The sequence below is a fragment of the Momordica charantia genome, assembly GCF_013281855.1.
Source record: "Momordica charantia cultivar OHB3-1 chromosome 4 unlocalized genomic scaffold, Mcharantia_2.0 BLBB01000004.1, whole genome shotgun sequence".
Taxonomy (NCBI): Eukaryota; Viridiplantae; Streptophyta; class Magnoliopsida; order Cucurbitales; family Cucurbitaceae; genus Momordica; species Momordica charantia.
This window is the reverse complement of record NW_028275162.1, coordinates 4,654,472-4,676,817: the sequence shown is the minus strand read 5'-3', so window position 1 is coordinate 4,676,817 and position 22,346 is coordinate 4,654,472. Positions and strand designations below refer to the sequence as shown.

General features: G+C 33.7%; 2 protein-coding genes and 1 long non-coding RNA gene across 5 annotated transcripts; 1 reads left to right on the top strand and 2 right to left on the bottom strand.

Moving 5' to 3' along the window:
- The first annotated feature begins 161 nt into the window (after window positions 1–161).
- Window positions 162–4,680, top strand: LOC111007907 (glycoprotein 3-alpha-L-fucosyltransferase FUT11). 2 transcript variants are annotated; one of them, XM_022280450.2, is made up of 7 exons: window positions 162–834; window positions 1,711–1,871; window positions 2,652–2,893; window positions 3,325–3,429; window positions 3,616–3,772; window positions 3,874–4,104; window positions 4,186–4,680. In XM_022280450.2, exons 1-7 carry the CDS (start codon window positions 439–441, stop codon window positions 4,439–4,441), a joined length of 1,548 nt encoding a protein of 515 aa, XP_022136142.1. In that variant the 5' UTR covers window positions 162–438; the 3' UTR covers window positions 4,442–4,680. The 2 variants fall into 2 exon arrangements, with proteins under 2 accessions (XP_022136142.1, XP_087979014.1); XM_088122888.1 differs by having other exon boundaries at window positions 483–834; window positions 1,711–1,875.
- Window positions 4,681–4,787: 107 nt separating this feature from the next.
- On the bottom strand, window positions 4,788–13,699 carry LOC111007624 (uncharacterized). 2 transcript variants are annotated; one of them, XR_015790299.1, is made up of 6 exons: window positions 13,377–13,699; window positions 12,784–12,851; window positions 9,508–9,630; window positions 9,339–9,420; window positions 8,942–9,049; window positions 4,788–7,680 (listed from the first exon to the last, which is right to left on the bottom strand). It is a non-coding gene; the product is annotated as an uncharacterized LOC111007624 (long non-coding RNA). The 2 variants fall into 2 exon arrangements; XR_002600998.2 differs by having other exon boundaries at window positions 4,788–6,317; window positions 13,377–13,692.
- Window positions 13,700–17,806: 4,107 nt separating this feature from the next.
- LOC111007871 (transcription factor bHLH95-like) lies at window positions 17,807–21,137 on the bottom strand. Its single transcript, XM_022280402.2, has 3 exons — window positions 20,865–21,137; window positions 19,446–19,913; window positions 17,807–18,054 (listed from the first exon to the last, which is right to left on the bottom strand). Exons 1-3 carry the CDS (start codon window positions 21,084–21,086, stop codon window positions 17,959–17,961), a joined length of 786 nt encoding a protein of 261 aa, XP_022136094.1. The 5' UTR covers window positions 21,087–21,137; the 3' UTR covers window positions 17,807–17,958.
- Between the last annotated feature and the right edge of the window lie 1,209 nt (window positions 21,138–22,346).

The window sequence follows — 22,346 nt, the reverse complement described above, 5'->3', positions numbered from 1 at the left end:
AATTATAATTCTGAGAAATACATGAAAACTATCTATTGAAGAACAAATACGAATTTTCAGTGAAAAAGTGGTCTTTTGCTCACGGTACAGACTACAGTATTGTCTAAAGAGACATTCTGAAACTTTATCCCGAAAGCAAAGGGATTAGGTAGGCTTGGTGCTGAGCTTTATAGTTATAACTCCAACAGCATACGAGCCGTAAGCGTAGACTTTAAACGACCAAAATCCATGCTTCTGCTTGACCCAACTTCACAATCCAATTCCAATCATCTTGATTGAAGAAGACGAAACCATTGAAAAACCAGCCAAATCCCACTTGACTTTTCCCATCATCTCCTTCCAATGGCCGCAACAGAGCTTTTGAAATGTTGAATCAGTCCCCTTCATCTTCCCTTCTCGCCGTTTTCCCCAATTTTGCTGGACTGCTCGATTTCCCACATGGGTATTTTTGCAAAGCAAAAAATCTTGCGAACAGGAACGACCCACGAGGATTCGATTGTTTCTAATGGGGTTTCAGTGGGGAGCAAGAGGAAATGGACCCGTTTTATGCCTCTGGTTGTGGCGATGGTGGTTTTGGCAGAGATAGCATCTTTGAATCGGCTGGATATGGCGAAGAATGCGGCTATGGTGGATTCGTGGGTCGACTTGTTCTATGGATCTTCGCATTTGCAAGAAGGGAGTGAAGGTTTTAGTAAAATGGGCAGTGGAATCTCCGCCATTAATGATGGAATTATTGCTACAGAGAGCTGTGAGGAGTGGCTGGAGAAGGAGGATGCTGTGGAGTATTCTAGGGACTTCAGTAAGGTTCCTGTTTTGGTTTCTGGTTCTGAGAAGGTTCTTTCTACTCTCCTTTTGCAAATTTTTGTAGCTTGGAGTTTTGATTTTAGTAGTCTTTTGGCTTGAAGAAGTATGTAGGAAGTCCTATCAAGTATAAACTCTTACAAGAATTGCTTAAATAATCCTTACACAGGCAACTTTTTACTTATCTTCCTTTCTAATTGTTTACCAATTTATGAATTTGTGAGATCTGTATCTGAAATTAGTGAATGGGATTTGTATGTATTTTGATTTTATCAGCACTCCCTTCTCTGTTGCTCCTAGTGTCATGGGTTACAATTCTAGTGACCTCTTGCAGTCGCATAATTGAGATTTTTGGGCATTGATTGCCGTGTGTTAAAGTATTGAAGAAAGTGTTTAAGTGTTAATTTTACCCTATCCGTGGACTTACATTTTTGGTCCAAGTAATTTAATATGATATTACGTATTAGAGTAGGAGGTCCTATGTTCGAATCCTGGAGATTAATTTCCTCCCTATTTAATATCGATAACTACTTGTTGAACCATGTACAAATTTTCAAGCCTACGAGTGAGGGAGAGTGTTTAAGTATTGAAGAAAGTGTTGGACTATTAAATTTACTACAACCAATCAACTTAAATAAGAATTCCTTCTCATTTCTTATTTCTTTTCGGCATTGATCGCCATGGATTATCGAGAATTCCTCCTCATTTTTCATTTCTTTCTTCGGGCGAGGTGTGGACAGATCATACAGATGGGTTGTAGGGGGAATGGTTATAAGTTGTGTCAATCCCTTGGCTTGTACAAACTAGCTGCTATATATGTTGGTAGAAAACTGGGTTCTAATTCTTCCTCACTTTCAAGCTCCTACGGTTTACTCTTTAAGATCTTTACCCTTTTGAAATTCTTCATAGGAGTGGAGGACTTGTGATGTGGGATGCCAGTTTGGATTTAATCCTAGTCAGCAAGCCGATGCTGTATTGGGATCACCTCAACAAGGTAGAATTGCTAGCGTACTTCGATCAATGGAATCATCGCATTACTATCCAGAGAATGATATTGCTTTGGCGAGACGGTGGGTAAGCCTAACTGATATGATATAAGCTTATTCCAGTTTAGAGGACTACTTTCCATTATTCCTGTCTGCAGTGATTCTTGCAAATACTATTCTGTATTTCTGAAACTGCACCCTAATGATAAAATTAACTTTAAATTTCTGGTTATGATAGTTTGCAACATCTGATTGCTGGTCTTGGTTCATGTTATATAACAACACCACTAAGCAACAATTTGTTGTATTTCTCTTAATGATTGATTACAAAATGCAGCAAGCAGGGAGTAAACTTCTCTTCTTGACAAGGTTTTCGGGAATTCAAGAGCCACACTCTCCTAATTCTACTTCGATTTCCAAGCTACCCCCCCTCTCATGTTTTCCTTCCCTTTATTTACAATTCGATCTTAGCTCACTATCTAACTTTCTCAAGCTAGCTTACTAACTAACCGACATCACATTCCCCACATCTCCTTGCTGTTCCACAAAAAGTTGGTGATAAGTCTACGGATTATATGGTTCAAGTAAATTAACTGGTTCGTTACCAATCTTCATTAAATAGGTTATTGATCATATTTTTACTTCAAAGTTGTGGTCATTTTCCTTAGACTCTAGAATCGGATTGAACATCATCACCTTTTAGATTGTCTAAGATTGAGTACCTAAAAAGTTGGGACTACTATGGACTACTTATTTCTGAATGTTTTCCCCTGTAAACATTCTGCTCACTCTGCTTTCTATAGGTTGCTTTTAGATGTAGACTTCTTTTATTATTCTTTAACAAATTAACTTTAACTTCTGTAGGAGGGGTTACACAGTGGTTATGACCACAAGTCTATCATCAGATGTTCCTGTTGGATACTTTTCCTGGGCCGAATACGAGATAATGGCACCAGTGCAGCCAAAGACTGAGGGTGCCCTTGCAGCTGCCTTCATATCGAACTGTGGTGCCCGAAACTTCCGTTTGCAAGCTCTTGATGCCCTCGAAAAGTTGAATGTCAAAATTGATTCATATGGTAGTTGCCACAACAACCGTGATGGAAGAGGTGCACTGAAGCTTTTACAAGTTTTAGTTTTTAACTTTACTGAGTTTACTGACCGACTTTGTTTACTGGTTTTACTTTTATCGACATTCAACAATGTGTGTTGATTGAATATTTTTGTTAAAAATTAGTTCTTTATTAGCTTGGTTGAGTTGGTAGCAAATGGGAATTAACACAGTTCTTCCAAAGGACCTTTAAATGGATTTTTGAAGTTAAGTTTGATGATGGTGTGGTTTAGCATGACTTTTTTTGAATTCTGTTTGGGTTTTAGTGAGCAGAACTTCTCATTTTCCAAAGATATTCTTTTGTTTTTAATTCTATGCTTCAAATTTAGTTATAATATTTTATTCTTCTGATCAGGGCAAAGTGGAAACTTTGGGTTTTAATGTACACAATCTTTCCAAACTAAACTGTTCTTTGATTTATGTTTGCAGTTGACAAAGTGGAAACTTTGAAGCGCTACAAGTTCAGCTTGGCTTTTGAGAACTCCAATGAGGAGGATTATGTCACTGAAAAGTTTTTCCAATCTCTTGTTGCAGGTATGAGATTCTCACCTATTTCTCTGATTGATGCTGTTACCGACGTCAGTAAGACATGTTGTTAATCAGGCTTGCCCGTCTCCGAGTTTTATATTTGACTACTTCACAAAAATTCCCCTGTACTTGGAGTTTCTGCACTGATTGTTTTGTAGAGTTTTTGTTGAGTAGTCTTTGAATTATTTGTAGGAACTATTCCCGTGGTGGTTGGCGCTCCAAATATTCAGGAGTTCGCTCCTTCTCCCGATTCATTTTTGCATATCAAGGAAATTTCCGATGTCGAGTCGATTGCCAAGTCCATGAAATACCTTGCCAAAAATCCCAAAGCATACAATCAATCACTAAGGTACTTGGAGCAAGACGCCATCTGAATATGATATGAACTCATTTTTTTCTTCTCCCTCCATCTCTTGATGAAGATTTGGCTGGCTTTGTCTCATCTTTCAGATGGAAGTATGATGGGCCTTCTGATTCTTTCAAGGCACTTGTAGACATGGCAGCAGTACACTCGTCATGCCGCCTTTGCATCCACTTGGCAACCATCATCCACGAGAAAGAAGAGAACAGTCTTCCCGGGTTCAAGAAACGACTGTGCAAATGCTCCCGAGGCTCCGAAACCGTATATCATTTATACATAAGGGAGAGAGGGAGGTTTGAAATGCAATCCATTTTCTTGAGGTAACTAACCTTCAAACTCCCAAGCACGTTTCATCTTTTCCAAGGGAAACCCAAATCATTTAGCTTTAACGACGATGGCAGGTCAAATAATTTGACATTGGAGGCTTTAGAATCAGCAGTACTCGCAAAGTTCAGTTCGCTAAAACACGTACCGATTTGGAAGCAGGAACGGCCCGAAAGCATAAGAGGAGGAGATGAGCTGAAAATATACAGAATATACCCTGTTGGGTTGACTCAGAGGCAGGCTTTATATACCTTCAGATTCAAAGGTAATGAAGATTTCACAACTCACATAGAAACGCACCCTTGTGCAAAGATGGAGGTCATATTTGTCTGAAACTACGGCTTCTTTCTTTCGTCTTCCGAGCGCATCTGATCTGCAAATTTACTCGGACATGTAATTTGTGTAGGGTAGTCGCTGAACTAATGTAAGTTTAAGGTGCAATATGAGATGAAGGATACACCAGAAATGGCTGCCTATTGCTAATTACAGATGATGCGCCATTGTTGTAAATGTTTGAGAACAGAAACAGAATTGGCCTTTGTGGGCGTAATGCATATTGATTCCACGAACAATCCTTGCTTGTAATTTGAAAAGAGTTGTTATATTGAGGTAACTAATCTATTTGAAAATAACCGTTATATCTAGGCAACCGAAATATCGACGAAACTAATATCTCGAGAAAATCGCTGTGTCAAAGGCAACAAATATTTGAAGACATTAGTTGGGGCAACCAGAAAATTATTATTAGATCTAGGCAACCATTATAATTTCAAGGTAATTGGTATAAATATTTGAAGACAGAACAAATTTTTTGAGGTAACCATTATATCAAAAACAACAACCTTCCAAAGCAACCATTATATCGAGACTTAATCATAATATTGAGGCAACCAATATTTTGGGACAACCATCATATCAAAGGCAACAAATATTTCGAGACCACCATTATATCAACAAATATTCCTAGACAACCGTTATATTGAGACAACTAATGTTTCAAGGCAGCTGTAATAATAAGACAACCAATGTTTTGGGGCCACTGTTAGAGTAAGCTACGTAACTATAATATCAAGGCAACAATAATGTCAAGACAACAGTTATTTAGGGGCAATGGTAATATCGAGCAAACCAATATCAAGGTAACTATAATTTCAGAGCAACCGTTATATTGAGGCAACAAGATTTCTAGGATAAATGTCATATATCAAGGTAGCAAATATTTTGTAGCAATTATTGTATTGGGACAAAATACATTTCAAGGTAAAAATTAGTCCAAGCCAATAGATTTGGGTTCATATATATACAGGGAACATACCCTAAATTTAGGGCTTCCATTTTCTTTCCCATTTCCAATTCCATGTTTCCGTTAATTGAACTCATTGGTTCAATTCTCAGGAAACCACCAAAGGAACCAAATTGGATTTGCACTCTTTGTATCAAAGGCTATTTTAGATCAACAATTATATCGAGATAACCAATACTTCGAAAACAAGACATCAAATATTTTGAAACAATCTTTATGTTGAGGCATCAATATTTCAAATTAACTTCTATATAAAGACAACTAATATTTATATGCAACCATAATATCACAAGACAAGAAATATTGGTACAACTAATATTTATATGCAACCATAATATCACAAGACAAGAAATATTGGTTGCCTCAATATAATATTTATAGTTTGCCACCAATATTTGAAGGAAACTATCAATTATTAAATGGATCTAATATTTCAAGTAACTAAATTCAAGGCAAATAATATTTCAAAGCAACTGTTATATAACAACAACAATGATTTTGACAGCTATAATATCAAAAGAAAAATATTTTTGAACCACAAAAATAGAGTATGTATAAAAGAAAGAGAAAAACCTTGAAGTTTGAGAAATAAAATGAAACAGAAATTGAGAGATGCTGAATAAAAATGTAACGAACCTTAATGTGGAAAAAATGATGAGAATAAGGAATATACCAGTAAGTTGTTCAAAGGCAATAACACATAGTGTGTGTTATTGCATTTGAACAACTTACTGGTATATTCCTTAGACTTATCATTTTTTCTAATGTTATCAGAGCTTATCTACACGAAGGGATCAACCAGCTATTTGTTAAAAGGAGACACAAAATTCATGGCCAAAGCAGAAGGGAAGTCTCACAATCCAAATGTTTCATCAATGCATCAGTTTGGTCTCCATCAAGTTGAACCTGTCAAATTATTTCATATGGAAATCACAAGTAGTGCCTCTTGTCTGAAACATGGGTATTGAGCAACATATGACAGAATATACTCTACCACAAGCAGAAATCAGTACCACAGAAGACAAAGAAGAACCAAATCCAAAATACATTACTTGGATGAACAATGATGGATCACTAACATCGCGGCTTTTAGGGACTATTTCAGAAGAGGTGCTGGCAATGATTGAAGGAGGAACTGAGAATGCACATCAAGTGTGGATTCGAAGAACAACTTCTCACTCTTACAAAGGAAAATGAGCTCCATCTCAATGAGGCATTCGTCAGTCTAAGAAAGGTCACTCTAAGCCTAGATGATTATTTAAAGAAGTTCAAAGGCTTACGTGATAAACTTTCAGCGGATGATCTAACCAAGGTAATGCATTTGGCGAGAGGTATATGCATCAAATATAAACCGTTCAAAACTGCTATGTTGTCTAAAGCTCCTTGTCATTAGTATAATCGGTTTTTTTTAGCTTTGAAGTCGTATGAACAGCAACTGATCCTCGAAGAAGAAGAAAAAGACAGCCAACTCAATCACCAACCAGGCCTTCTTTAGCCAAAGAGGGAGATCCTGAGGGCGTGGAAGTATTTTTTCCTCCAGAGGAAGGGGATTTAATCAAGGCAGGCAGCCAACATCACATCATAATGCCAACTTCCAGACTACCAACAAAAACTTGAGAATGCAGAAAATAATATGCCAGATATGTGGTAAATTCAATCACACAGCCGCAGAAAAAGATTCAATCACGCATTTCAACCAGAGGAAATTCCAAAGGCTCTTGCTGCTTTGTGCATTGAGGAACCTGTAGATGACACACTCTATGCTGATTCCAGAGCTACATCTCATATTCTAAATGATCTTGGTAAGTTAAATAACAAAAGCATCTATGAAGGTAAAGAAAGGTTATATGTAGGAAATGGACAAGGTCTAAAAATTTCTCATGTAGGAAATGGCAGACTTGATAGAAGTTAAATTTTTAGCCTTAACAGAAAGGTTATATGTACAGCTTCAAACAATTGACTCTTCAATTCAAGAAAGGGTCGAGTCAAGTACTTGGCAATGATGAAGAATCAAATCAAGAAGACAACACACACAGTGTTGCAAATCTCAAACAAATCACCCCACAGGAAGGTTCTTCTCTACCTGACGTTAGTACAAATTTATATGTTTATCTTGATCTTTCTACTGCAGGTGAACGCAACAGATTATCAAGCCTTCTGCTTCCTCTCATCAAATGATAACCCAAAGCAAGCTGGCTGCCAATCCTCAACTGAACCTCAATATGACTCAGGAAGGACAACAATTGATAAATATTAGAAGAAATAAGTCCTACATGGCATCACAACAGGAGAAAGAACCAAAATCATTCAAAGTGGCCCTGAAAATGCCCCAACAGAAAACAGCAATGAAAGAAGAGATGCAAGCTCTTGAATCAAACCACACATGGGATCTGTACCAAAGCCTCCTCACACAAATATCATTGGATCAAAATGGATATTTAAGATAAAACTAAAAGAGAATGGATTTATAGAACGTTAACAAGGCTCGCTTAGTGGCCCAAGGATACACACAAGAGGAAGTATCTATGGAGAGACATTCAGCCTTGTCGTAAAGCCAACAACCATCCGAGTTGTTATAGCTCTAGCCGTGACACTTGAGTGGAAATTGAGGCAGCTGGATGTTAAGAATGTCTTTTTTTCATAGGTCATCTGAAAGAGGAAGTATTTATGGCTTAACCTCCTGGATTTGAAAATCCAAAGCTACCATACTATGCGTGCAAACTAAATCGATCTTCAAGCCCTAGATCTTATTTTGAACGACTATCCCAATATCTTTTACACATTGGCTTTTGTTACTCTCCTAATGATCCATCTCTCTTTATTTTTAGAGATTACTCAATTCTAACAATCATGTTAATCTATGTAGATGGCATAATACTCCCAGGGAATAGTGACCAACACATGGGGGATCTTATCAAACAACTTAGAATTTGCAATCAAGGACCTCCATGGACCACTTTAACTACTTCTCTTAGGGATTGAGATTCGATAAACTCCAAATGGCTTGCAGCTTTCTCAAGGAAAATATGCAAGGGAGAATCTCCAAAAAAACAAAAATGCCCCGATATAGAACACCTATAGACAATTGGTTTTGAGATAGGACCCCACGTAAATATTCATGGGGTTTCATCTCAAAACTAATTGGCAATGAGAAGAGTAGTTTATGTCCATTATAAATCTTTGTTAGGAAGGTCTGTTATCTTTTCAACGTGGAATCTTCTTAACAGTGTGAAGTCTACATTTCATGTGGTTTGATCTTGTCCTAAACAGTAAATACAGAAAGAAATTTTGGAATGGTCTACCTTTCCAAAGCTCTTGCTGCAGGGTGGTTTATTAGGACAGAGGAACAACTATTTATTTAACAAAAAAGCTTATGCGCCAACGTTATTTTGGTTTTTTTGATAATTTTGTCTCGAAAATAAGCAAACAGTAATCTTGCAAACATAAATTGTAATAAAAAGATACGACAAAGCTAAAATTATCACACACATTTCGTCTTCTCAAATAGCTGAGTTGAATGTGAATCATACCATTCTTATTGAAAGCCAATAGTTTGTTCAACAACAATAGCAACATTGGCACAAGCATTTTGCCCATCAGCAGCCAATTGTTGCTCCAAAGAGCAAGGTTTTCCCAACCTGTATAATTAAAAAGGGTGTTAACTTTCTTGCTTTACATCCCAGTTGAAAAAAATAAAAGATATAATCATGTTATAGTAGTTTGAATAGTGCATTGTGATATATTCTCACTCATACTCATAGCATCTAGAATGAGGCGTTACTAGGAAGAAACCACGCCATCAGAGTCATTCCCATGGGATAAGGCAATCAATACACCAATTGGTGGTCCCTTTCGTTTATTTATTTAACAGAATGAGCTCTAGTTATTGTATAAAATTGATATGAAACGAAGTCAAACAGTAATTACCAAAAATCACCAATAGAACAAATTGCATCTAAAGCGTGGTAAAACCTGTAGGTTGTCACGCATGATAATTTCTCGATCAAATCTAAAAAACAAGAATTCAGACTCATTAGTGCAAAATTAAACGAATTTCAAAAAATAACAATAAAAAGAGGGGGAGGTCCTTGTTTACCATGTCGAGCATAGAGCAAGCCTTGTCATTTTGCTAGCATCTGAAAAACAATCATTTGAACAATTGGCAGCAGCTTCTTCAACAATGGACTCGATTGACTCCGGAAGACTCCCACAAGCAACACTACCATTTAAAAAAAAAAACTCATTTGACCAAAGCTGCCTACATAAAAAACTCATAGGTATCGGTCACCTTCCAATTTTTTATGACATCAGCCCTCTGCAATACTCAAAGTCCAGCTCATACACTATAAAGAATTTACGACCGTTGGTGAAACGAATGAGCATACACTGAAATCTTGACAAGATACAAACTTTTCATTGAAGTCAGAAAATGAAAAAAAAATTGTTCAAAGATATTTGGGAAAATGAAAAGCAAGAAAACAACTAAACAAGATTATAACAAAATAATTACATAAAAAAATATAAAAGCCTCTCAATTCAAACCTATCATGCTAGGTGAGTAAGAGTCAAATAAGTTGGAAAAATCACACCAACGAGAAGCTTTAAACTTGGCCATATTAAAACATTCCGTGACCCATCTATATTCTTCTTCGACCCTTTAATTTCTTTCGAACCATAATTCTGGTAGAACCGCTTTTTAGCCATTTACCCACAAAAGGTTTGATTTATATGATAACTTCAAACCAAACAGCAGTTGGTAGATATTCGATATCTCATTTAAGACTGATTGGTCTTTCCATATCTTTTCCTTTTGTGCAAATGTACTATTTATTCTTTTCTCATATCAGTAAAAAAGGCAGAGCAATACTTGCAGTTTTTTCGATTCTAGCCTTGAGAGAATTTACCCCCATTTTTCTCTCTTCCTCTTTCGCTCCCATTCTTTTAGCATCATCAACACACAGAAGAACCAGTGGGCAAGTTCAAAACAGTTTCTAGCTCTAATTGCCAAATTTCTTTCCCTTTCAGAAATTGTCTACTTCATTCCCACTATTATAACAATATTTATCATGCAAATTCATTTTCCATCACAATCTTCTGGGAGTTACAAAAAACGCAATGGCAAAGCATTGTACAGAAAAACCTTGGTACCTAGGAGAAGCCAAAGGAGCAAAGCCAACAAAGTAACAATTTTCTGCTATAGCTTCACCAAAATATGGAGCTCTGCCAAAAGCAACACTACAGCCTCCGGCTTATTTTTCAAATTCCTAGTTATCTTACTTCATTCAAGTAGGAATTAAGCAGTATTTATCTTACTTTATTCAAGTAGGAATTAAGCAGACTTATTTACAACCGAGGCAATTCAACATTTGTCCAAGTAACCGATAATTCAAGGGAACTTTTTATATTGAGACAACCGATCATTAAGAGAACAGTTTATGTAAAGGCAACAAATATTTCAAGACAACTACTTATGTCAAAACAAATATTTCAAGACAACTACTTATGTCAAGGCAACTGATATTTTCAAGGAAACTTAATATTTCAAGGCAACTGTTTATAATAGCGAGCCAACTGATACTTAAACTAATATTTCAAGGCAATTGTTACTTCAACTGATATTTCAAGGCAACTCTTTGTATCAAGGCAACTAATATTTCAAGGCAATTGCTTATATCGAGGGAACCAATATTTCTCGAGGCAACTATTTACATCGAGGCAACTCTTTATATCAAGGCAACTGTTTATATCGGGACAACCGGTATTCTGAGGCAACTGTTTATGTCCGGATATATTGAGGCAACTGTTTATATCGAGGCAACCGATATTTAAAGGCAAATGTTGATATCGAGGCAACTATTTATATCGGGACAACCGATATCGGGAGGCAACTGTTTATATTGAGGCAACTGTTTATATCGAGGATATTTCAAGATAACTATTACTATCGAGGCAACTGTTTATATTGGGACCAACCGATATTCTGAGGCAACTGTTTATGTGAGACAACCATTTATATTGAGGCAACTATTTATATCGAAGCAACTGATATTTAAAGGCAACTGTTGATATCGAGGCAACTATTTATATCGGGACAACCGATATTTTGAGACAACTGTTTATATCGAGGCAACTATTTATATCGGGACAACCGATATTTTGAGACAACTGTTTATATCGAGGCAACTATTTATGTCGAGGCAACAGTTTATATCGAGGCAACCGATATTTAAAGGCAACTGTTTATATCGAGGCAACTGATATTTAAAGGCAACTGTTGATATCGGGGCAACTATTTATATCGGGACAACCGATATTTTGAGGCAACTGTTTATATCGGGGCAACAAGGCAACCAATATTTCGAGGCAAGTATTTATATCGGGGCAACCAATATTTCAAGGCAACCATTTCTATCGAGGCAACTGTTTCTATCGAGGCAACTGTTTATATCGGGACAACCGATATTCTGAGGCAACGGTTTATGTCGGGACAACCGTTTATATTGAGGCAACTATTTATATCGAGGCAACTATTTATATCTGGACAACCAATGTTTTGAGGTATTTCGAGGCAACTGTTTCTATCGAGGCAACCGTTTATATTGGGGCAACCGGTTATATCGAGGCAACTGTTTGTATCGAGGCAACCAGTACCAAGGCAATTATTTATACAGGGCAACCGATATCGAGGCAACTATTTGTATCAAAAAATTGAGGCAACTGTTTACATCGAGGCAACTGTTTATATAAAAGCAACTAATATTTCAAGGCAACTGTTTAGATTGGAGCAACCGATATTTCAAAAGAACCTGTTTATATTGATCATTAAGGCAACATTTATTCCAAGCAAAAGAATATTTTGTAGCAACTACTGAGACAACAAATATTTTGTGGGCAACCATTAAAAAGCCATAAAACATAAAAATTTAAAATTTAAAGAAAGTTTTGAAAATAGATAAAATTAAACGAGAAAATAATAAGAGAGACGTTGATTAGAAAAGTTATTACAAATTTAACGAGATAATAGACTAAATTAGTAACATATAGTTACATTTATACATATATAATAAAATATTTTTCTTGAAGGAATTACCATATTGTTCTCTTCCCAGAAATTTAAAATTTATAAAAACTTTAATAATGTAAACGAAAATTTGAGATCAGCCAGGGCTGTAGAATAACTTAAAAAAATATATATTATGTTAAAAAAATGTACAAATGGGTCATGGGCTAAACCATGAAAAAGTTACAATTTAATAAAAGAATAAATGATCAAATAACAGCCAGACATTTCTGTTAGATCTAGAAACAAAATATGAGTTTGAAAAATTAGGTTCTTGAGAAAAGAAGGGTAATAAGGAAAGAATGTAAATACCAGTTAATTCAAAGGCTCCTAGCATCAATTGATGATAATCAATCCAACCCTTCGTATTCTTCCTTCCTCTGCGGTGGAACGAAAAGTAATATTAGAGGAAACAAACATCGACAAAGATCTTATAAATTCCAATCAGGTATTGATCACCTACAGCAGTAACCCTACATTTTAAAACAATAGGCTGGATTGCCACCGTTTTATTTATGATACTATTCAGCAACTACATCTAAATCCATTATCCCAATGAAAAGAAAAGAAGAAGAGATGCAATGTGTCTCGAACCCAATGGATCGGTTGAAGATTCGGATTAGGGCACACGAGCTCTAACCCGGATCGTTTTGAGGACCGCGGAATTGACCGGAGAGAAAGTTGAAACGAGGAAGGAGGCGATTAGGATTCTCAAAAAGAATTTATTTACGTTAGATGGTAGGCGATTAGGGTTCGGATTCTCAAAAGGGTAGGATCTCAGACGAGTCTCGATGATTCAGCGAAGAGAAAAGATGGGAAATCTTTATTTACTCGGTTCGGTTGCCAAAGGCAAAAAAATCATACAAGAACTTGTAAGACAGAGACAAAGATGAGAAGTGATGTACCTGAGATCAAGAGGAAGAAAGATCGAAGCGGTGCAACGCGAAAAGGCAGGAAAGGCGAGAGGGAAGGGGGGTGCGATGGCGGCAGTGAGCGCGAGGGAGGAGGATATCGGGACGATGCGGCGTTGGGCCGGCGGAGCGACGGTGCAGTGAAGAAGAGGGACGGAGAACGGCCGGCTAGGGTTTGTGAGAGGGAGGGAAGCGGCTAGGGTTTCATTTGAGGGTGAAACCACCGGTCTCTTCTTCCTTTTTTTATTATTTTTTAATTAATATGAAGTTGGGCCATGGACTGGGCCGCCTCGTTGGGCTGCTGGAGGAATGAAAATAATAAGCTAAAGAAAGTTGTTGGAAAATTGGATTTTTGATCCCATCAATAATAATTGAAATTGGATCAGTGAACCCTTTTTAAAAAAAACCTAATTTGTGACCCACCTCAATTTAATTTTGACCCCTTTAATTTTTTATTCGTGAGAAAAGATGAATTTACTCTCATTGTTAATAAATGCAAATATGCATTTATGATACATTAAATTTTCATCTATCAATTCCACCAAACTTTAAACTCATATTTTACATATGTTTTGAATTTAAAACACATTATCCAAAATCCTCACAGATCAAGTTTTTAAAATTCTCTCAAAGAAACATTGTTGTCCACGTGTTTGATCGTTGTCCCCACACTATCCAAAATCATTGCCCCTACATTTTCACTTTTGAAAAGTTAGGTACGTTGCACTTACAACCTTTTGTACTTTAAAATTACTGAAATGATTTGAGATATTTCATCATTCATACATTCACGGATTGGCTTCTTGAAAAAAAAAAATCAGATTGTTGTCTCGGACCTATACCTGGTCTGGGATGAAGACCTCGAGCATCGGGATTGAACATTCAATCCCAGTGCATTCTGGTTTGGGACACGAACCGGGACGCATCCCGGACTTGAATCCGAGATTGAGTTCGGGATTGAATCCTCACTCGTTACTTCTCGATTCATGATATCTGGAACCGGAAAATCTAACCTACAACTAATTGGTTGTTCAGATAGCGTCGAAAATGAAAACCTAACACCTAAGTAACGAAAATTTTCGAAGATCAACTAACCTCGCTTCCTCCTAGATCCAAGACGACTGTTGGTTGGCAATGTTGGATGTGAAAAGTTGGATTGTTCACTATGGATGGAGGGAGACGAAGGGTATGAGATTATGATTTTAGGTTTAGGATTTTAGTTTTGGGAATGGAGGGAGAGGAACGGTCCGAGAATGGGGAGGAAAAGATGGGTGTTGAATTTTAAATGTGAGGGTACTTCAGTAATTTCGCTTTAAATTTTTTTGAAAGGTGTCAAAATTAAGTGTTGGTGGGGTCACAAATTATGGGAAATTTGAAATTTTGACCCCTCCCATAATTCACTTTAGATTTATGACCACACTCTTCCTTATTTATTAATAATTTTATAATTTTTAAATATGAAATTACCGTAATATCCTCATGTTTCAAAATCAATCCTCTCTCCCTCTACAAATCTCTTTCCAATCTTTATTCCCCACAAATCTCTCACAATAATTAATTACAATCCTAAAAAATCAAAACTTTTAAGAAAAATATCTAACTTAAATAGTAAATTAAAAATTTAATAGGAAAAAAATAAAAAACGTACATAATTACATAAGATTTGTTCGAATTTAATTACAAAAAAAGTCAAGATTACAAAAATCTCAGGTCAATACTGCATTACATGCTTGAGATTTAATTGCTAACAATAGGACTAAGAGGAGAGAGAATGCAAAAAAAAATGAAATTTCCGGATCCCGTGATTGGAGAATTACGGACCAGGTTACTATTCAGTCCAAGATTCTGCAATCCCGGACCGGGATCCGCAGATTTCAGTTCTCTTCTTCTTCTTCTTCTTTTTTTTTTTTTGCATTATCTCCCCTCTTAGCCCTTGTCAATTTAATCTCTCGCATTTAATGCAATTTTGACCCGACATTTATGCAATCTTAATTTTTTTTTTTAATTAAATCCGGACAAATCTTATGCATTTATTCTTAGATCATGCAAATCTTTTTTTCACCCTAATTTAGTTATTGAAGGATTTAATCTACAGATTTTTTTTGTGTGAATTCGTTTGTTAAGTAATTGACTCCTAAATTAATCCATATTATATTCAAATTTAAAAAAAATGGTAAGGGTTGAGAGAAGAGATTGGTGGATAATTTTACTTAAAATAAAGAAGGATATTTTGATAATTTTACAAAAAGTGGAAATGGGTCACAAACTAGAACATCACAAATTAGGTTTTTTTTAAAAAGGATCAAAAATCCAAATGAGTTATATAATGGGGTTAGAAACCTCAATTTCCCACCAATTATGTTTTTTTAAAAAGGGTTCATTTGTCCAATTTTAGCTATTGGTGGGTCATAAATTCCAATTTTCCAAATTGCTTTACAACAAGTTATTTTGGGAGGAAAAATAAAAATAAAAGAAAATAATTTATCAAACAAAACAACTTATTTTGTTGGAAAATAATGTTTTTGGATAAAGTTTATTATATATTTATTTTAACCGGTCAATAATCTATCAATAATATAATTAAACAACGATATTTTTTAGAATTTATAAAATTTATTGATTATTATTATTATTATTTTCTGAGAATCAATAATTAAAGTAATTAATTGTCAATAGCATGCTTTTTTTTTCAATTTCAGTGAATAGTGATTCTGAAAAATCAAATAATAGATAAAAATATATAATTATCCAAGAATTGAGAAGTCAATATCTTGATTGGAGATATATGGTCAATTAAAGCTATACTCGCTTTGACCTCGTTTGTTCTTCTTTATTAAAGAGAAATGGTCTTTTAAGAAGGAAGGAAGAAAAATAGAATTGTGTTTGGTAATTGTTTCTTATCTTTTATTTTTTTTTATTTAAAAAAAACATAAATAGGTTACTAAATATGTTAGTAACCATATTCTGGTTGGTTGTTCTCTAAAATTTCAAATACAAAAGAAAGTAAAAAATTTATATGAGAATTAATTTTTAAAATTAATCTTCAGACTTATTTTTTAATATTTAACATGCATGTTATAACTTAAGAGTGATAAAATGTTATGTCAAAAGAAAAAAAAAAGAGGGATAAAACGATGCTTTTTTCTTTGTGTTTTAGAAAGAAATGGGAGTTTAAAAAATGGAAATAATAACAATAAACAATATAAAATAATGTTTTTATATTTATGTTTGTTTGGTAATGTTTTCGTCTTTTTTTTTATATAAAAATTGTTTCTCCTTTTTAATAAAGAAAGATAGAATTGCATGCCTCCCAACATCTACGATTCCAAAATGATAAAACAATATTTTATTTATGTTTTAGAATAAATAGAAAACAAAAAAAATAAACAAGAAACTTATTTGTACTGTTTCCAAAATTTTTTAAAATTTTGATAATGTGTCCAGAAAATGAGATACACAAAACATAAATAGCTGTCACATACTTATATTTTTTACTAAAATTGGAAATGAGAAACAATAAACCAGGAACATTACCAAATGGGACATTGATTTTATTCTTTCCAAAATTTATACGCAATTTTTAAATGCGTGTTTTTAAAAAATTATTGTATAAAGTAAAAAATATAAACATGTATCAAATTTCTGAAAAAAAAAAACTAGAAATTATAAGCAAAAAAACAAAAATCAATAACGTCAATCAAATAAGTCCCAAAGCTTCTCAATCTTAGACTACATAAAGCCTTTAATTTTGTATAAACCATCAGAAATTTCATGATATCTCTTTAGCATATGTGTCATCGTTGTGACATTGTTTAACTATGATAATTTATATGGTTGATCATGGTGGCCACCTATCTAAGATTTAATATCTTACGAGTTATCTAGGCGACCAAATGTAGTAGGATCAGACGGTTTATCCGGTAAGATTAGTCGAGGTGCGTCTCTAGCTGACCCGAACATTCACAGATAATAAAAAAAAGCAAATAATTCATATGGTTGGTTGTGAACCATGAGAAAAGAAGGATGTTTCACCAATTTTCAATTTCCTGAGTTTATTATTATTATTATTATTATTTCCTTTTTACGCTATAATATTAGTAGTAGGTTTTCCTTTTTTTTTCCTACGTTTTGTTTTTTAACCCTAGGAGGAATGAGGTTATAATATGCTACATAAAGGGAAAAAAAATAACATTTTTCTTATATTTTTTCAAGAATTAAAAATATATTGTAATCTTCTTAAATGTGAAAACTAATCAAAATGATAAAGATGAGTTTTTGAGAATACACTCAATCTTCTAAATTATCCAAATTACTCATTCTCATATTTACCTTTTAAAAATATGTCTTGTTGATAACTATTCAGGTATTCAGGTTTCTTATCAGAAAAAAGAATTATAGCAAATTTATTTTTATAAACAAAAATTAATTAAATATTATATAAAAGTCTATTATTTTATGAAAATTTTGAGAAAATTATATATAGAGAGATAGTACACCCATTACTCTACATGTTAATTATGTTATGAAAACTTGATACGATGGCTTTGATGTTGAATAGAGAGTGGAGAATCAATCATCAAGAAGACAACCAGAAGATGATCTCCCCCGCAGCTTGTTTGAATATATCCTCGGCCACAATCGCCGTCCCAAATTCATTGCATCCTCCATTTGCCTGATTCCATCGAAACAACTCTTTTTAAATATGAACTTCGAATCAATAACAATTTCAGCTTATTTCTTGTAATCGATGAATCTAAGACGTTGTGGTAGGTGATACCATAAAGCCTATGACCTTTGTCATTGCGCCATTCTTAGGAAAGATTTGGTTTTTTTTTTTTTGTAACTATTTTTAAATTAAGAAAATAGTTAATTCTTGCATGATAAAGGATTGTTTTAAAAACAAACGTTTTAAAATTATTATGTTATTTTTAATATTATTCTTATTCATTTTATAAGTTATAAAGGATAAAAATGTGATTTTATTTATATTTTTGAAAACATAGAAACACAAGTTTTAGTAACTATATCAATATGTATTCTTTTGTTGTTATATTAGAAATACATACAACATAATTTGGTTCCTCCTTTCTTGTTTTCATTTTTAGTTTTTAAAAAACATAAATAAAATTATTATTTTATTATATTTTATTTAAAAAGTGTATATTAAATATTAAAATTAAATACAACATAATAGTTTTATTATTTTATTTAAACAGTTAATTCTCAAGGTAAAACTTTGATTTTAATTTTTAAATTTGAAATTTGAGAGAATAAAGAAACACCAAGCACATTTATTTTCTTAATTAAAAAATAAACAAAAAATAATTACAGAAAATAGTTTTATTTTTATTTCCTGAAAAAGCAACAAACAATATATTTTTTAAATCCCTAACATTACATAACCTTAGATTTTATTGTTTCCATATTTCATGTTCACTTTTGAAAATATTTCTTAAAAATAAAATAAAATAAAAACAAAAAAAAACAATTACCAAAGCTTGTATTCCTAAAAAGAATTAAAATAAACAAAGAAATCAAAACTTACTAAAAAAAGAAAAGAAATGCTAAATTACAAAAATGTACCTTGAATTTCGTCCCTTGCTTCGAAAAATAACCCTAACATTTCAAAAGTTTCTATACTATCCTTAATACTTCACAAACCTTTAAAATAATACTCTTTGAACAAACCTTAATTATTATTTTTAATAAAAAATTAACATGGCAGAATTTGGAACGACAAATTAATGAAAACTTGCTTGAACCAATTAACTGATAAGACAATAAATTTGACCTTTAATGACAGTAAGAAAAATAACAAGGACCACAATTGACGGTACCAAATTTGTTGTGTGTAGTTAATTGTGACAAACATAAACTACTATTAATTGTAATTTTTTAAGATTTCACTCTGTCAATTTTTGGTTTAAAATATCAACAAATATTTGCTTAAAAAACTTTTGAAAAGAGATAAAAGTATTTTTGATAGGCCTCAAAGTTGGAGAGTATTTTTTTTTTAATTCAACCAAAAAGAAAGATGAGAGGTATAGCATTTGAATTACTTACATGGGCTTGAATCATAAACAAGCTCCGATCGATATCGGCCGAGACATGAGCCGAAACGACATTGATCTTATGCTTCTTGAGAACATAGCAAATGGCGGTGAAGAGGCCAGGCTTCTTGGCAGAGCATATGCTGATCTGGGCGTCGCCGCCGCAGACGTTGAGGACGACATTAGAAGAAGTCCAGGTCTGGAAAACAGAACAACTGCGAGCAGGAATAATATTGGGAGAAGTAGTAGTACTGTTGGAGAAAAGCAGAGCCGACATGTCGTTGGAGGAGGACGCGTGATCGGCCAAAAAGGCCTCCCGAGTTGAGGACTGGGAAGGAAGAAGCTTCAGAGAATCGTAGGCGTAGGGCGCGACATTAGTATTATGGATCCTTTCCAGTTTTTGTTTTTGGAGTTTCTGAAGGGTTTGTTGAAGGCCTTTTATGTAGTTTACTGCTTCGTCCACTATGGTGGATTTGTCTGCCTGAATAAAAAAAATTGTGTATAACAAAAATAAATAAGAACTTTTTTTTCTTTCTTTTAGTACAACATATGAAGATCGAGAATTCGAACTCATGATCTTTTGGTCGAAAATAGGTATTTTAACCAGTTTATCCTCGGGTTGGTAGAAAAGAAATTTTTTATTAAAAAAACTTTTTCCATTCTAACCAATTCTTTATTATTTATAGGATTTTTAAATATAGCAACAAATTTAAAATTATGCAAATAGCATAAATATGGCTTGAATTAAAAAAAAAAAAAAACTATCACATAGAAGAAGAAAAGTATAAGTTTTTATATTGTTTAAAAAATAGTTAAAAGAACTGAGACATTCTTAAACAATAATGAAATAATATTTTTGTTGAAGGAAAAAAAGTTTTGAAAAGCTATATATACTTTTAATTTTAGTTTGTAAAATTTAGTTATAATTTAAAATTTTCTGGAAAGCATTTAAGAGAAAGAAAAGAAAAGGTAAATAAACATAATTTTTTAAAAGACACATACAAAAACAAAAATAAAATTAACCTAAATTGTCGCTTTATCCAGAAATAAAAACCTAAATTGTTCCTTTGCAAAAAAATAAAAAGAAAAACCTAAATTGTTTAATGAGTGAACTTATCATATCATGTCATAGGCTACAAATTTCTTCAGAAATACTAAAAGGAAAAAACGTGTCAATAATTAAAAACTACCCATCCATTAATATTAAAAGTCATGATATACAATATAATTAAAAAAAAAATCAGTGTCACATAACGCCATTGGAATCTGCAGCTTTTAAGGTTTATTACCATTGAAGAAAACTTGTCTTCATATGGAAAATAAACAAATAAATAATATAATTCAAATCACAAACACTCAAATATATTCGTAATTACATTAATAAATATCACGCTTAATTATTCCTAAAAAAAAAATTGTGTTTTGGTTTTACCTTAGGAGGAAGGTGAGGAAGCAAAGCATGAAGATTAGCAAACATATTCCTCATCTTCTTTCGCCTCTCTCTCTCAGTCCATATATGAATCTCATGATCGGAGGATTCTCCAACTCCAAGTATGGCGGCGCCGGACTTTTCCTCCGCCGGCTCCCTCTTCGTTCCCGACGAGGACAGGCGGGCGGCGGAGGAGTTGAGGAGGCTCTCCCAAGATGGGGACATGGTGGGTGTGGTGAGAGAAGAATGGGAAGAGGGCTGGAAGCAATGGTGGGTGGGGAGAGAACTGAGAAGTGAAGAAGAAGAAGAAGGCGTTTTTTAAAGAAAGGTGGCGGAGTTACAAACAGGTCTCTGGTTAGGGAAGACCACAAAATACAATCATAAGACCATGCCGTTACGACGCTACACGACAAAAACGGATAATGTCGGGTCCCACTTTGGACGGTGCCTGCTTCCCTCTCTCTCTCTCTCTTCTATTTATTAAAAAAAATTGATATAATTAATTATTAACTCTTTTTCTTACCTTTCTTGTTTTTTTTTAATTTAATTGTGATTTGTAATAAGTGAGTAGTAATCTAATAATTAGTAAATGGTTGTCCAGGAGATTTATGGTAGTAAAAGTCTTAGAAATAATATAACTATATACTGAATAAAAGTAAAAATAATTCAAAATGTTGAAAGAGTAAAATTTTTTATGTTTTTTTTAAGAGTTAAAAAAAAATTGTTAGGATTCGTTTGGTTTCGTTGTATTTATAGAAGTCTCATTATACAATTGCCAAAAAGAAAATAAAGAAAAAAAAAACTCATTATTACTTCACTTAAAAAGGAACGGATCCACGTAGGATTTAGTTGGATTCATTGGCTCCCTCATTATTAATGAACCAAATCTATAATTCTATTATTCATCATTCTATTAGAGTATTTAATTAATGACTATTTTGTTTTCTACACAGTTTTTTCTTTCTTTGGTATTTTTGAATATTAAGGTCAGTTTGCGCGTAAGTCAGTTAATCTCAGGTGCATTCTGGAATTTGAATTTATTCTCTCTAAATCTTTTAGATTTACTTTATTCTTTTGTTACTAAGAAACTGAAAGAAACCTCAAGAACGGAGGAAAAGGGGGAAAGCGAGGAAGAAACAGATGTTCCAAAACGAAGGGGACTAGGATGATTATCTCTTTTTTTTTTTCTTTTTTCTTTTAAATTATTTTTCAGGATAATTCTTCATATTTTGTTAGAACGCTGTTAAAAATCTTATCAAATTTTAGAAAACTAAAACAATCTTTCAAGGACCACTTCTTTTAGGTATTAATTTCAAATATTCAAAATGGAACGATAAAGTTAATAATCTTTTTATAATCATGTCATGTGAATATTTGATATTTGAATAGAAGAGGGATACATAGATAAATCGATACTACATTTGAATGAGAGGAATCCTAAGATCATGCAAGTAAGATTAAGAAATACTTAAAAAAATTGATAGT

Excerpts from the sequence above, each read along its gene's own strand:
- LOC111007871 (XM_022280402.2), bottom strand. The coding sequence starts at position 21,086 with ATGTCCCCATCTTGGGAGAGCCTCCTCAACTCCTCCGCCGCCCGCCTG. Across the intron at positions 19,914-20,864 it reads TTCCTCACCTTCCTCCTAAG|GCAGACAAATCCACCATAGT; the intron begins GTAAAACCAAAA and ends TTTTTTATTCAG. Across the intron at positions 18,055-19,445 it reads TGTTTATGATTCAAGCCCAT|GCAAATGGAGGATGCAATGA; the intron begins GTAAGTAATTCA and ends CGATGGAATCAG.
- LOC111007907 (XM_022280450.2), top strand. The coding sequence starts at position 439 with ATGGGTATTTTTGCAAAGCAAAAAATCTTGCGAACAGGAACGACCCAC. Across the intron at positions 3,773-3,873 it reads GCATACAATCAATCACTAAG|ATGGAAGTATGATGGGCCTT; the intron begins GTACTTGGAGCA and ends CTCATCTTTCAG. Across the intron at positions 4,105-4,185 it reads ATGCAATCCATTTTCTTGAG|GTCAAATAATTTGACATTGG; the intron begins GTAACTAACCTT and ends CGACGATGGCAG.